Source organism: Staurois parvus, unplaced genomic scaffold, assembly GCF_062004578.1.
Source record: "Staurois parvus isolate SC_StPar_1 unplaced genomic scaffold, SC_StPar_1.0 ptg000191l, whole genome shotgun sequence".
In the NCBI taxonomy this organism is placed as follows: domain Eukaryota; kingdom Metazoa; phylum Chordata; class Amphibia; order Anura; family Ranidae; genus Staurois; species Staurois parvus.
Window position 1 is genome coordinate 6,178,818 of NW_028317987.1, and position 15,122 is coordinate 6,193,939.

Consider the following 15,122-nt stretch of genomic DNA (forward strand, 5'->3'; position numbering starts at 1 on the left):
AGAAGAAGGATGAGAAGAAGGAGAAGGATGAGAAGGAGAAGGAGAAGGATGAGAAGATGGAGAAGGAGAAGGATGAGAAGATGGAGAAGGAGAAGGATGAGAAGATGGAGAAGGAGAAGGATGAGAAGAAGGAGAAGGAGAAGGATGAGAAGAAGGAGAAGGATGAGAAGAAGGAGAAGGAGAAGGATGAGAAGAAGGAGAAGGAGAAGGATGAGAAGAAGGAGAAGGATGAGAAGAAGAAGGATGAGAAGAAGGAGAAGGATGAGAAGAAGGAGAAGGATGAGAAGAAGGAGAAGGATGAGAAGAAGGAGAAGGAAAAGGATGAGAAGAAGGAGAAGGAGAAGGATGAGAAGAAGGAGAAGGATGATGAGAAGAAGGAGAAGGATGAGAAGAAGGAGAAGGATGAGAAGAAGGAGAAGGATGAGAAGAAGGAGAAGGATGAGAAGAAGAAGAAGGATGAGAAGAAGGAGAAGGATGAGAAGAAGGATGAGAAGAAGGAGAAGGATGAGAAGAAGGATGAGAAGAAGGAGAAGGATGAGAAGAAGGATGAGAAGAAGGAGAAGGATGAGAAGAAGGAGAAGGATGAGAAGGATGAGAAGAAGGAGAAGGATGAGAAGAAGGAGAAGGAGAAGGATGAGAAGAAGGAGAAGGATGAGAAGATGGAGAAGGAGAAGGATGAGAAGAAGGAGAAGGATGAGAAGATGGAGAAGGAGAAGGATGAGAAGAAGGAGAAGGATGAGAAGGAGAAGGATGAGAAGAAGGAGAAGGAGAAGGATGAGAAGAAGGAGAAGGATGAGAAGAAGGATAAGGATGAGAAGCAGGATAAGGATGAGAAGAAGGATGAGAAGAAGGATAAGGATGAGAAGAAGGATGAGAAGAAGGAGAAGGATGAGAAGAAGGAGAAGGATGAGAAGAAGAAGAAGGATGAGAAGAAGGAGAATTCCAAGCCGGCAAAAAGTGTATCTGCAGAGCTCCGCTATTTCTTAGCGGAGCTCTGCAGATACACTTAGCGGAGCTCTGCAGATACACTTTTTGCCGGCTTGGAATTCTTCTTATTTTCATCCTACTTCTTCTTCTTCTTCTTCATCCTCATCCTCATCCTCTTCTTCTTCTTCTGAGGATGAGGATGAAGAAGAAGTAAGATGAAAATAAGAAGAATTCCAAGCCGGCAAAAAGTGTATCTGCAGAGCTCCGCTAAGTGTATCTGCAGAGCTCCGCTATTTCTGACATTCCCTCCATACAGCGGTTGAAACATTGTATCTATTTGTTTCCATTTATGGAAACAAATAGATACAATGTTTCAACCGCTGTATGGAGGGAATGTCACAGAACTGTCAGAAATAGCCTATTTCTGACAGTTCTGTGACATTCACTCCATACAGCGGTTGAAACATTGTATCTATTTGTTTCCATAAATGGAAACAAATAGATACAATGTTTCAACCGCTGTATGGAGTGAACTGTCAGAAACAGCGGAGCTCTGCAGATACACTTAGCGGAGCTCTGCAGATCCTCATCCTCTTCTTCTTCTTCTGAGGATGAGGATGAAGAAGAAGAAGTAGGATGAAAATAAGAAGAACTCCAAGCCGGCAAAAAGTGTATCTGCAGAGCTCCTCTAAGTGTATCTGCAGAATAGAGGAGCTCTGCAGATACACTTTTTGCCGGCTTGGAATTCTTCTTATTTTCATCCTACTTCTTCTTCTTCTTCATCTTCTTCTTCTTCTGAGGATGAGGATGAAGAAGAAGAAGAAGTAGGATGAAAATAAGAAGAATTCCAAGCCGGCAAAAAGTGTATCGGCAGAGCTCCTCTATTCTGCAGATACACTTAGAGGAGCTCTGCAGATACACTTTTTGCCGGCTTGGAATTCTTCTTATTTTCATCCTACTTCTTCTTCTTCTTCTTCATCCTCATCCTCAGAAGAAGAAGAAGAAGAAGAGGATGAAGAGGAAGAAGAAGAAGTAGGATGAAAATAAGAAGAATTCCAAGCCGGCAAAAAGTGTATCTGCAGAGCTCCTCTATTCTGCAGATACACTTAGAGGAGCTCTGCAGATACACTTTTTGCCGGCTTGGAATTCTTCTTATTTTCATCCTACTTCTTCTTCTTCTTCTTCATCCTCATCCTCTTCTTCTTCTTCTGAGGATGAAGAAGAAGAAGAAGTAGGATGAAAATAAGAAGAATTCCAAACCGGCAAAAAGTGTATCTGCAGAGCTCCGCTAAGTGTATCTGCAGAGCTCCTCTATTTCTGACAGTTCTCTGACTTTCACATTTACAGCGGTTGAAACATTGTATCTGTTTCCGAATAAAAACATCTGTATCCTAAATGGAAACAAATAGATACAATGTTTCAACCGCTGTACATGTGAAGGAACTGTCAGAGAACTGTCAGAAATAGCGGAGCTCTCTGCAGGGACACTTTTGCCGGCTGATCGGAAAAAATCCGATTCGCGCACCCGAAGTAGGCTAATATTCGGATTCGACGCGAATCGAATTTTTCCTGAAATTCGAATCGAATTCCACTTCGCCTGGTTCGATTCGCTCATCTCTACTGGGGACCATAGATGTTAATGAGCCTTAGCTCTTGCCCCTTCACAAGGACGTCCATCTTCCAATCTCCACCTCAATGACCTGCCGACACGTTACCATGCCGGAAAAAAGTACTGCAACTCCACTGTAAGGCTCGGCCGCAAGAGATCAGAAGGAGGGACCACACCTCCACTCCCTCTTCGCCAGATGGACATCAGCCAGACTGTGGAGCCTGGTCTCTTGCAAAAACAAAACATCAGCACAAATACTGCTGAGCAAAAATAAGGCCACACTTCTATCACCTACAGACTTTACGTGGCAACATTAATGGTTGCCACATTTATCGGAGCGGGAACTGCCATCAAGGTAATTGAGATGGTCGTTTCTTAGCCTTTTGTCTTCCTCTGCTTTGCAGAGGACCTGACTTTCTTTTGGGTTCCATTTCCAACCCCATCATCCATAGGGGAGAGGGTACCTCAAGAATCCCCTTCCTCCCCGGAGAGGACCCCAAACTTGTTGCCAGATGTAATCTCTACTTCCAAAGAGGAAACAGATTATGCAGGGGACAACCCTACCCTGCTCCTTCCCTTCCCAACCACAGACCACCCCTCCCCCTTGGTCACTTTACCTAACCCACCTTCCTTAGAGACAGATACCAATCCTGCCTCCTTTCCAACCACCTCAGATGCCACTACATCACCACCGGATTTTCGGCAGCATTGTGGGAGAAGTACGGGGGGAGGCATCACTGAAGGCGCTCCAGACACCTTCTTGGCTTCAACGCCTCGGTTTTTCCTAACATGGGGGACAGGAACACTGGGGGCAGGGTAGACAACACTGGAAAAGATATCTGGGGGGACACAGAGACAGTGGGAGACTCTCCAGAGGGAGAGGGTACAGACACATTAGGGGCCACAACAGGCACCGACAGTGCCAAAGAACCTTCGGTGTCAGATTTGTCCAAGGAAGGGGGGGAGGGGTGGTGGCTCCTCACCCCTCTTCTCAGCATCCATCCGGTCCAGCTCCTCCATGAGCCCAAATTGTGGAGTGCCTCTGGGCACTTACTGTATGAGTGCCCAGCTGTTGGCAAAGATTACACCTTATTAAATGACACTCTCTGGCTGTATGCCCCATCCCCTGACACAGAGAACATGTCAGGATTTCACATGTTGCTGCAAGGTGCCCCTTGTTTCCACACCGGTGGCAGACTTTAGGCTGGCCGGCGTAAAAAATGGTCAGCCTGTCTCTTCCCAGGAATGCTGAAGTGGGCACATGCTTGATCTTATTATCCTCCGTATGTAGTCTGACTGTTGCTGCCCACCCACCTGTCCATATCCCCCTGTCATCTGTAATCTTCCTTATGGGGGCCAAGACATCCCCATATTTCCGCAACCAGATAGTAATGTCAGCTGCCGGGATGGATTCATTCCTCACTAAGATGGTTATATTCTTGGTCAACGACTGATGTGACACCACTTTAGGTACTAGCCCCTCCCACCTTGGGGTCTCTTTACACGGGTTCTCAAACTTTATCCAGAATGTTTCTAGACCTGGCCTCTGAAAAGAAATATCATATTCGCCGGACCCCAATGGGGCTATGAAGGCAAATATGTCATGAGCCCTAAAGCCCATCTCCATGATGCAATCCACCACTTCCCTTCTGATTGGGGGCGGGGCTTTCCCTTCCCATCTTATCTGCACAACGTTCCTTCTTTGTGCCGCAGGACCCCCCATGTTTACTACAGGCGGATGCACCACAGCCTGCCCCCTTCTTAGGGCAGCAGAATAATCTGGTACGGGGGGGAGAGGAGGCAGACACCCCCTTCACAACACTTGACACAGAAGGAACATTACTTATGGGAGCAATGCTCTGCACAGCAGCTGACACATTACCCATGAGAGCAATACTCTGCACAGTAGATGACACCTCCCTCTCAGAAGCAATACTCTGCACAGCAACCTGCTCCCCTGCAGCATTACTCGCTCTGCTCCTTTGGCAGCAGCTCACTGGGGATTCGTTCCAGCCATACATACACAGCCTTCTCCCTCCCCCGCTGCTTCACCGGCTTCTGCCGACTACACTCCTCGTCACCAGACTCCTCAGACATGAAGGCAAAGTGCCGGCATGTAATGGAGACTCCAGCTCCATTATGAAGCGTAGCCCCGCTGCACCATCACCGGTATTCTCCTGTGACCCCCCCCCCGCACTCTGGTTGCGGCTGCTGCTGGGCAGGGATAGTTCCCGGCATCTGCTCCACTCCGGCCTCCAGACCCGCCTCCACCACCATTGGCGCGCTACCTCCGGCTGGGGAAAGCCTATCTGATGTCACTGGTGCTCTGGCTGGCTCTGATAGGTCCCTAGACAAGACTTCCTCCATAGGTCGCCCTCTCACCGCCGCCATCGATTGTTCCCTGGCTTGCCTGAAGCGCTCCTCCATGGAGAATTTCTCCATCAGGATCCCGCTGGCTTGCTTCAGGGATGACACGAGGTTGGCCTGCCGACGGACAGCCTGCTCCATGGCGTCCATCTTGGGCCTCATCAGTTGTCTCTCGGTGCTCCACACCCGCTCATACCCGGATCTTATCTTATTCAGCTTCATCTCTTCCTTCTTGATTCTGGCCACATGAGCCATCACTCGCCCACGATATGTAGCATAGTTTTCCCCCTCTTTAGGGGCAGTTCCCCGGGGGGGTCTCCCGCCCGGATCACGGCCGGGCTCGGCCATCCAGCCTTGGGCCTGGCAGTAAAATAAAGGCCTAGTGTCAGGAATGGACTTGCCAGTGGTGGTGGGACTCACCTGCCTTGTGGGCTGCAGTACCAGGGCTGGCCAGCGGGTGCTCTCAGCAACCAGAGGCTCACTCCTGCAATGAGCCTTCACCTGAAGCTGATTACAACAGGTGTATTTAAGGAACGGCCAGGCCTGTGATCAGGGCCTTGGTGTATGTTTCCCATGAGCCCCTGTACCTACATCCTGTCTGCTTCCTGCCTGATCCAGATTCTGCTTCGATCCCTGACTCTGCATGAACTCCGCCTGTCCTGACCTCGGCTATTCCTGACTACTCTTCCGCCTGCCCGACTACGCTTAGTATTGTTTCTATCGTTATCTGTTGGAGGTTTGGGTTGGTTTGTTTGCACTGTGTTGTTGTTTAGTCTTGCACTGCGTCTATGTTTTGTTTAGTCTTAATAAATTGTCTTATTCACACTATACCTGAAGTCTGCATTTCCCTGCGTCAGTCCACACATTTCTGGTCATACCTGGATCCCTAACACCTAGGCTTCAAGTTTGGCTCCTCCAGCAGTTTGTGCAGGAGCCACACCTACTTCCTCCTAATGAGGCCCAGCTGTAGGTAGCTGGAGGGACCATAGAAGGGTGTGCGATTGCTTGGGGTACACCACTCATAACATTGAACCTAAGGGAACCCCACTAACACTGAACCTTGGAGTCCCCTTCTAACCTTGGGGTACCCTGTGACGATCGCAGCATCAGACCCCAGCCCTTCTCACCAAACTCGTGACCGAAGGACTAGCTAATCTAAATCCACGCTGTCACGTGCGTAACAATGCCACGCTCAGCTGCACCCAGCACAAAAAATTCCAGCTAATGGACCACAATCTGTGTACCTGCAGCCTGAGAGCGATTGTTGCTGGTTCAGGTTATTTACGCAATTAACCCTTCACACTGCCACCACCTCCTTTTTGTACAGAGAAAGAGGAAACTCGGCAATATCAGCAATAACACTATGATGTTTGAATAATCGTCTGTATACTGTCACCGCAGACAGAGATATATAGAGGTTTAAACACACACAGTAGTGCTCTTCAGAGACAGGGATTCTTAGTTTGCATTTAAGAGCTTTAGAAACAGTTCAACACTTTCAGAAAGTAAGATTTATTACTAAAAGGTCAGAAGGATGCGATAAAAAATATTTACAGAAAAAGATGTAGCCAATATATATATATATAATATATATATATATATATAAATACAGAGAGCAATAACACAGCAAAGAGATAACAGAAAGAAGCTTGGGGAGGTATAGTACTTGCCAAAAGTCCTGGGTTATGCAGATTCAAGGGTCCTGAGCCAAAAGGGTGCCTTATCTCCCAAAGTTATTTCCGTTGTTAAAAGGGAGGATTCTTCAACTTCAACATGACCTACTCAACTTAACTTTCTGCTGCAAGCATAACAGCCTTTTCTAGGAACTCAGCAGGGTGTTTCTTTCAAGCAGAGAACCAATCGCCTCATGTGGGGAGGGTGTTGCAGGCGGAGACCCAAGCTAGAACCAAAATCCCTCCCAGTTTATATCATGATCCATAACTTACCCTCAGTGCATGTAGCAGCCTAGCCACTAGTAGATGAATATGCAGAATGATCTGCTGAACGTTTAGATATTAAATATGACATACCTGCTTGGGTCGGTTAAGGAGATATCATTTTCTGCTCTCCTGTAGATTCCAACTAGGGGGTGTAAGGTATCAGACAACTTGTACTGAAGTGACCGATCTGAATATATTCCTGGTTTTTATGTAAGTCTTTCATTTCTCCAGATAAAAATTATATGGAAAAGGGGATTTTTAAATGTAAGTGTGTTTTATACCTAGCTGGAATGTCTGAAGCTCAGTGAAGGACTGGTTTATGGTTTTACAATATCTCCGATTGAGAAGCTAACAGACATCCGGGCACCAGCTAGGTTGGGATTTATAACCATGAGCTATCCCACTGTGCCTGTGATCTCTGGCATCATACACACCACATTCCTGAGGGAGGGGGGAATTGGAGGGAAGCTGATTTGGGAATAGAAATGAAAAAAGATGGAGGATCCATAGCAAGATGGATGACCGCGTCCATCTCTGTATGCTCACTTGCTACATACTCCACTAATAACACTGAACCTTGGGGTACCCCACTAACAACACTGAACTTTGGGGTACACCCCTAGACCATTCAGAGTATGAATCATTAACCACTACTCTCTGAATACGATCTTTTAGCCAGTTTTCTATCCATTTACATTCAGATTTTTCCAGCCCATAGACTTTACCTTACACATTAGCCGTGTGTGGGGCACTGTGTTGAAGTATACCACGTCCACCGCCACCCCTCTGTCCAAGTATACCACGTCCACCGCCACCCCTCTGTCCAAGTATACCATGTCCACTGCCACCCCTCTGTCCAAGTATATCACGTCCACTGCCACCCCTCTGTCCAAGTATACCACGTCCACCGCCACCCCTCTGTCCAAGTATACCACGTCCACCGCCACCCCTCTGTCCAAGTATACCACGTCCACTGCCACCCCTCTGTCCAAGTATACCAGGTTCACAGCCACCCCTCTGTCCAAGTATACCACGTCCTTCCAAGTATACCACGTCCACCACCACCCCTCTGTCCAAGTATACCACATCCACCACCACCCCTCTGTCCAAATATACCACATCCACCACCACCCCTCTGACCAAGTATACCACATCCACTGCCACCCCTCTGTCCAAGTATACCAGATCAAATGCCACCCCTCTGTCCAAGTGTACCACGTCCACCGCCACCCCTCTGTACAAGTATACCACGTGCACAGCCACCCCTCTGTCCAAATATACCACGTCTACAGCCACCCCTCTGTCCCAGTATACCACGTCCACAGTGGTAAACACAAAAAGCTTTATTTAACTATGGAAGGCACTCAATCAGGGCAGTTCATGGCACTCTGCAACATGTGGCTTGTAGGGACACTCATGGTAAGCGGGCTCACGGGGACTCAACGGGACCTTGGCTGTGGGGTCTGACCTCAGCACAGCTCCCACACAGCTCTCTAGGGGCAACACCAGGCTCATGAGGACTCAGTGGGACCTTGGCTGTGGGGTCTGACCTCAGCACAGCTTTCACACAGCTCTCTAGGGACATCAGGCTCACGGGGACTCAGTGGGACTTTGGCTTTGGGGCCTGATTTGGGTAGCGATGGCTCAAGAACTCAAGGGGGCAGTCCAGGTAGCTATAATCCAGGCACGCAATAGGGGCGGTTCATGACAAGGGGGGTCTGAGCACACAATAGGGGCGGTTCATGACAAGGGTGGTCTGAGCGCACAATAGGGGCGGTTCATGACAAGGGTGGTCTGAGCGCACAATAGGGGCAGTACATGACAAGGGGGGTCTGAGCGCAAAATAGGGGCGGTTCATGACAAGGGTGGTCTGAGCGCACAATAGGGGCAGTTCATGACAAGGGTGGTCTGAGCGCACAATAGGGGCAGTTCATGACAAGGGTGGTCTGAGCACACAATAGGGGCAGTTCATGACAAGGGTGGTCTGAGCACACAATAGGGGCAGATCATGACAAGGGTGGTCTGAGCACACAATAGGGGCAGTTCATGACAAGGGTGGTCTGAGCACACAATAGGGGCAGTTCATGACAAGGGCGGTCTGAGCACACAATAGGGGCAGTTCATGACAAGGGGGGTCTGAGCACACAATAGGGGCAGTTCATGACGAGGGTGGTCTGAGCACACAATAGGGGCAGATCATGGCTTCTAGGGACACTCACAATAGGCGGCTTGCGGACACTCAGCAGCAGGCGGCTTCCAGGAAGGTAGGCGGCTTGCAGACACTCACGGTTCCGGCAGGGATGTCCTGTCTCACAGCAGGCGACGGCAGGGGGGTGAACCTCCTCAGCACACAGCAGAGCGGATAATCTGGGCCCCAGAGTATTAGGCAGAGTATCATGGGGCCCATAGCAAAGCAGTTCTAGCACACAGCAACAGCGGGTAATCCGGGCCCCAGAATATTAGGCAGAGTATCGTGGGGCCCACAGCAAAGCAGATCTAGCACAGCAGGTAATCTGGGCCCCAGAGTATTAGGCAGAGTATCATGGGGCCCACAGCAAAGCAGTTCTAGCACACAGCAGAGTGGGTAATCCGGGCCCCAGAGTATTAGGCAGAGTATCGTGGGGCCCACAGCAAAGCAGTTCTAGCCCAAAGAATTAGCAGAGTAACAGCGGTTACTCCCAGCCCTGGAGTATTAGCGGGGAGGCAGCGGATACTCCCAGCTCTGAGTATTAGCAGAGGGGCAGCGGGTACTCCCAACCCTGGAGTATTCTGCACAGAGGCAGCGGATAATAGTCCTGACCTTTGGGGGGGTCTCCTGCAGAGTGCTCAGCGGGGATGGCTGCGGAGGTCTGGTGCCCACCCGGACCTCCAGATGGCTTTCGAGTCCAGCAGTTGCAGAGACAGAAGACAGACGACTGGGTCTCACGCTGGCCTGGCAACAGCCAGGATGCTTCCCAGTTGCCCCCGCAATGTCCAGCCCAGCACCACATTGCTGGGGCAACGAGGCATGCCCCCTTGACTCGGCCACGCTCTTGTGAGCACGGCCTTTGTTTCCTGGCAGGCGCAGAGAGCAGGAAAGTCTCGGGCCCGCGCTGTACCTGCCAGGGGGCGTGCATTGACTGGTTGGCAGCCCCACGCCGGAATCTCTCAGCAGGGTGTCACCCCTCCTTGGCTATGCGGCCGTAGAGGTGTGAGGTCCTCTGCAGGGGTCACTTCCCTCCCATCCTGCGTGGCCTGCCTTCAAAGGCTGCATCAAGATGTGAGGAGGTGACCCCCCTCATCCTGTGCAGTCTGTCTTCAAAGGCTGAAACAGGATGAGGAGAGGGACACAGAAAGACACAGGCACTGGGGGGGGGTGGGTTTGGAAGAGGAGCAGGCACTCTTCTGTCCAAGTATACCACATACACAATCACCCCTCTGTCCAAGTATACCACGTCCACAGCCACCCCTCTGTCCAATTATACCACATCCACCGCCGCCCCTGCACTATATACTCTGTTGTACATTACATACTCCTGACCCCTGCAAAATATACTCTATGTTTTGCATTACATACTCCTGACCTCTGCACTAAATACTTTATGTTGTACATTACATACTCCTGACCCCTGCACTATATACTCTATGTTGTACATTCCATACTCCTGACCCCTGCACTATATACTTTATGTTGTACATTACATACTCCTGCACTATATACTCTGTTGTACATTACATACTCTTGACCCCTGCACTATATCATTTGTTGTACATTACATCCTCCTGACCCCCAGAACTATACACTCTATGTTGTACATTACACAGTCCTGACCCCTGCATTATATACTCTGTTGTACATTACATCCTCCTGACCCCTGCACTATATACTCTATGTTGTACATTACATACTCCTCACCCCTGCACTATATACACTGTATGTTGTACATTACATCCTCCTGACCCCTGCACTATATACTCTATGTTGTACATTACATACTCCTGACCCCTGCACTATATACTCTATGTTGTACATTACATCCTCCTGACCCCTGCACTATATACTCTATGTTGTACATTACATCCTCCTGACCCCTGCACTATATACTCTATGTTGTACATTACATACTCCTAACCCCTGCACTATATACTCTATGTTGTACATTACATACTCCTGACCCCTGCTCTATATACTCTGTTGTACATTACATACTCCGGACTCCTGCACTATGTACTCTGTGTTGTACATTACCTACTCTTGACCCCTGCACTATATACTATATGTTGTATATTACATAGTCCTGACCCCTGCACTATATACACTATGTTGTACATTACATACTCCTGACCCCTGCACTATACAATCTACGTTGTACATTACATACTCCTGACCCCTGCACTATATACTCTATGTTGTACATTACATACTCCTGACCCCTGCACTATATACTCTATGTTGTACATTACATACTCCTGACCCCTGCACTATATACTCTATGTTGTACATTACATAGTCCTGACCCCTGCACTATATACTCTATGTTATACATTACATACTCCTGACCCCTGCACTATATACTCTATGTTGTACATTACATACTCCTGACCCCTGCACTATATACTCTATGTTGTACATTACATAGTCCTGACCCCTGCACTATATACTCTATGTTGTACATTACATACTCCTGACTTCTGCTCTCCCCCCTCCCCCCACTGCTATATATACACATAATATGGATTCTCTTTGTTCCCCCATTTCCTCCCAGCTGGACATTTTATATCGGCTGATGTGATTGGAGCACAGACTTTTACATGGTGATAATAATGTGCTAACATCCTCCAACTTTGGACCCTTAAACAGAAAGTGATAATGAGGGAGGAGTCAATACCCCAATGATGGTGGTCTTCAGGATCAGTCCAGTCTTCATCTTGGTTGTTCTCCCCCCATCCTCACTCTCTGACCTCTGGTGGGGCTCAGCCCCGCTGTTCTTCATGACTAAATCATGGACTAAATAAGGAAGTGCAGTACTTCTTGTGTTGGGAAGATGGCGATGAGTGATAGAGGGGGTGGGGACCCTCGTCCTATAATCCCCTCATCACTGTCCCTCCTATAAAAGACAGTTCTGGTTGTTTCCTCACTCTCTGACTAAGGTCCATGAATAAAGAAATGACCTGGTAGGAGATCAGAGGAGCCATTTCCTAGTTCCCTTGAGGGTGGAATTGTAAGCTCCTCAGAGACCAAGCTGCCTGATGTGGGCGGAGTCCTGGTTTAGGGGAACCAGTCAGCTCCTGTCTAGTAATCCTCTTTGTCTTTGTATTTTAGTCCATGGCCGGGAGATGAGGAAAACCTCCGAGGATTCTCTCACTTTGTCTCCAGACTGGAAAGTAGAAGATGAGGACATCACACAGTATAGTCCAGGAGAAAACCCGGCTCCCTCCAATGTCCATCTGGCACCACCCAGTGTAGATGGACCATCAGATTCCTTGTATCCTGAGGAACCTCAGACTGTGCGGGACCGGGCCGGCCATCCAACAGAAAAGAGGTTCTCCTGTACTGAATGTGGGAAGTGTTTCCTTTCTAAATCCAAATTTAATAGACATAAAAGAACTCACACAGGGGAAAAGCCGTATTCCTGTCCTGAGTGCGGGAAATGTTTTTCAAGGAAGTCCCATCTTTACAGACATCAGAGATCTCACACGGGAGAGAAGCCGTATTCCTGTCCTGAGTGCGGGAAAAGTTTTTCAGGGAAGTCCCATCTTTACACACATCAGAGATCTCACACGGGAGAGAAGCCGTATTCCTGTCCTGAGTGTGCGAAAAGTTTTTCACAGAAGTCCCATCTTTACAGACATCAGAGATCTCACACGGGAGAGAAGCCGTATTCCTGTCCTGAGTGTGGGAAATGTTTTTCACAGAAGTCCAATCTTTACACACATCAGAGATCTCACACAGGGGAGAAGCCGTATTCCTGTCCTGAGTGTGGAAAGTGTTTTTCAGATGAGTCCAGTTTTTGCACACATCAGAGATCTCACACAGGGGAAAAGCCATATTCCTGTCCTGAGTGTGGAAAGTGTTTTTCACTTAAGTCCAGTTTTCGCACACATCAGAGATCTCACACGGGGGAAAAGCCATATTCCTGTCCTGAGTGTGGAAAGTGTTTTTCAGATAAGTCCAGTTTTCGCACACATCAGAGATCTCACACGGGGGAAAAGCCATATTCCTGTCCTGAGTGCGGGAAATATTTTTCACAGAAGTTCAATCTTTACACACATCAGAGATCTCACACAGGGGAGAAGCCGTATTCTTGTCCTGAGTGTGGGAAATGTTTTTCACAGAAGTCCAGTCTTAACACACATCAGAGATCTCACACAGGGGAGAAGCCATATTCCTGTCCTGAGTGTGGAAAGTGTTTTTCAGATAAGTCCAGTTTTCGCACACATCAGAGATCTCACACAGGGGAAAAGCCATATTCCTGTCCTGAGTGTGGAAAGTGTTTTTCAGTTAAGTCCAGTTTTCGCACACATCAGAGATCTCACACAGGGGAGAAGCCGTATTCTTGTCCTGAGTGTGGGAAATGTTTTTCACAGAAGTCCAGTCTTAACACACATCAAAGATCTCACAAGGGGTGAAGCTACTTTAATGTCCTGAGTGAGGGAAATGTTCCTCACTGAAGTCCTGTCTTTCTGTACATCTGGGATTATAACGGGGTAGACAGATCAGACCGGGGTCAGTACTTATTGGGGGGTGGAATGGGGAAAGATGGGGGGAGGGCTATGGCAGATGGTAAGAAGGTTCCCATGTTACAACTAGTGGAATTGGTACCATTTGTATGAAAATAAAAAATACATAAAATCCATGTGAACAAGGTGTCAGTGAATGAACAAGGTGTCAGTGAATGAACAAGGTGTTGGTGAATGAACAAGGTGTCAGTGAATGAAAGTGTTTGTTCCCCAATGCCAGAAGTGTGCCCAGCACAATAGGTGAGTTGGAAGGTTTGGTGCATGAAGAGAACTAGGATTGAATTGGTATTGCTGAATCTTGGCTTCATTCCTCACATGACTGGGCCATTCATATTCCTGGCTAGGTTCTCTTTCGGAGAGACGGGGGAAATAGGAAAGGTGGTGGTGTCTGTCTCTATGTGAGAAGTGATCTCAGAGCGAGTGTGAAAGAGGACCTAGTTGATGGAGAGTGTGATGAGGCTGAAGTATTATGGGTGGAGCTGCACATGGGGGGCGGTACTACAAAGGTCATCATTGGAGTTTGTTATAGGCCTCCCAGTGTTAATGAGGAGGTGGAGACTCAGCTCCTCCCACAGATTGCAAGGGCTGGGACAGTGATAATAATGGGGGATGGTAACTACCCGGAAAATGACTGGAGTAATGGTACTACAGGAACAGTTAAAGGGCAAAAATGTATAAACCTACTACAGGACAATTTTATGGTCCAGTTCATAGAGGCCCCAACTAGGAATGATGCTCTGCTGGACCTGGTCATCTCCAACCATGCAGAGCTTATTATGAATGTCCATATAAAAGAACATCTGGGTAGCAGTGACCATAACATGATTTCATTTATTGTTAGCTGTAAACAGCGAGCACATACGGGAAAAATAAAAATGCTCAACCTTAAGAGAGCTAATTTTCCAAGGCTGAGATCTGCTCTCCAAGACTTAGACTGGGGGGGAATATTGGCTTCGATCAACACAACACAGAAATGGGAGTTCTTCAAAAAGACTGTATGTGACCACACTGCAAAATATATTCCCATGGGCAACAAGTATAAAAGGCTACAAATCCAACCTATGTGGCTTACGGCCAAAGTTACAAAAGCGATAGATAACACTGTTCAACAAATTTTTATTTTTTGCCAGTTTTGGAAACAAAAGGATCAATTTCTTAATGAATTTCACATTCTGAGTTCAAATATAACAATGAAATTTGTCAATTGGCTCTAGTTTTTCTGTAAACGGAAAGTTTTCTACTATAGGCGTAATGACTACATAATGCACAATAATTATATAGATAGATGTCTTTCCACAAATATAAAGCAAGTGATATTGACTACATAACAAAGCCTAAATGGCATAATATATTGCATAGGATTACCAAGAAAAATTATAGCCATAAGCTAAGTTGAATCATTTTAATACTTAGGATTCTCACTAGTTTTGTCTTCAGTTTGTGTCGGTTTTGCTTCTCTTGGCTTTTCTCTTGTATTCGAGGAAAGGGCTATCTCTTACAACTGCACGTGACTACACGCTTCAGGTTCTTCCTCACTTGACTCAACCACGAAGGATTCT

The 15,122-nt window shown here is 47.6% G+C and overlaps 1 protein-coding gene across 1 annotated transcript; it reads left to right on the plus strand.

Moving 5' to 3' along the window:
- Positions 1 to 11,517: 11,517 nt before the first annotated feature.
- Positions 11,518 to 14,770, plus strand: LOC149461925 (uncharacterized). Its single transcript, XM_089677663.1, has one exon. It carries the CDS (start codon positions 12,073 to 12,075, stop codon positions 13,450 to 13,452), a length of 1,380 nt encoding a protein of 459 aa, XP_089533789.1. The 5' UTR covers positions 11,518 to 12,072; the 3' UTR covers positions 13,453 to 14,770.
- The last annotated feature ends 352 nt before the right edge of the window (positions 14,771 to 15,122 follow it).

Bases quoted from the DNA above. Each gene is read 5' to 3' on its own strand.
- LOC149461925 (XM_089677663.1), top strand. From the start codon at position 12,073: ATGTGGGCGGAGTCCTGGTTTAGGGGAACCAGTCAGCTCCTGTCTAGT.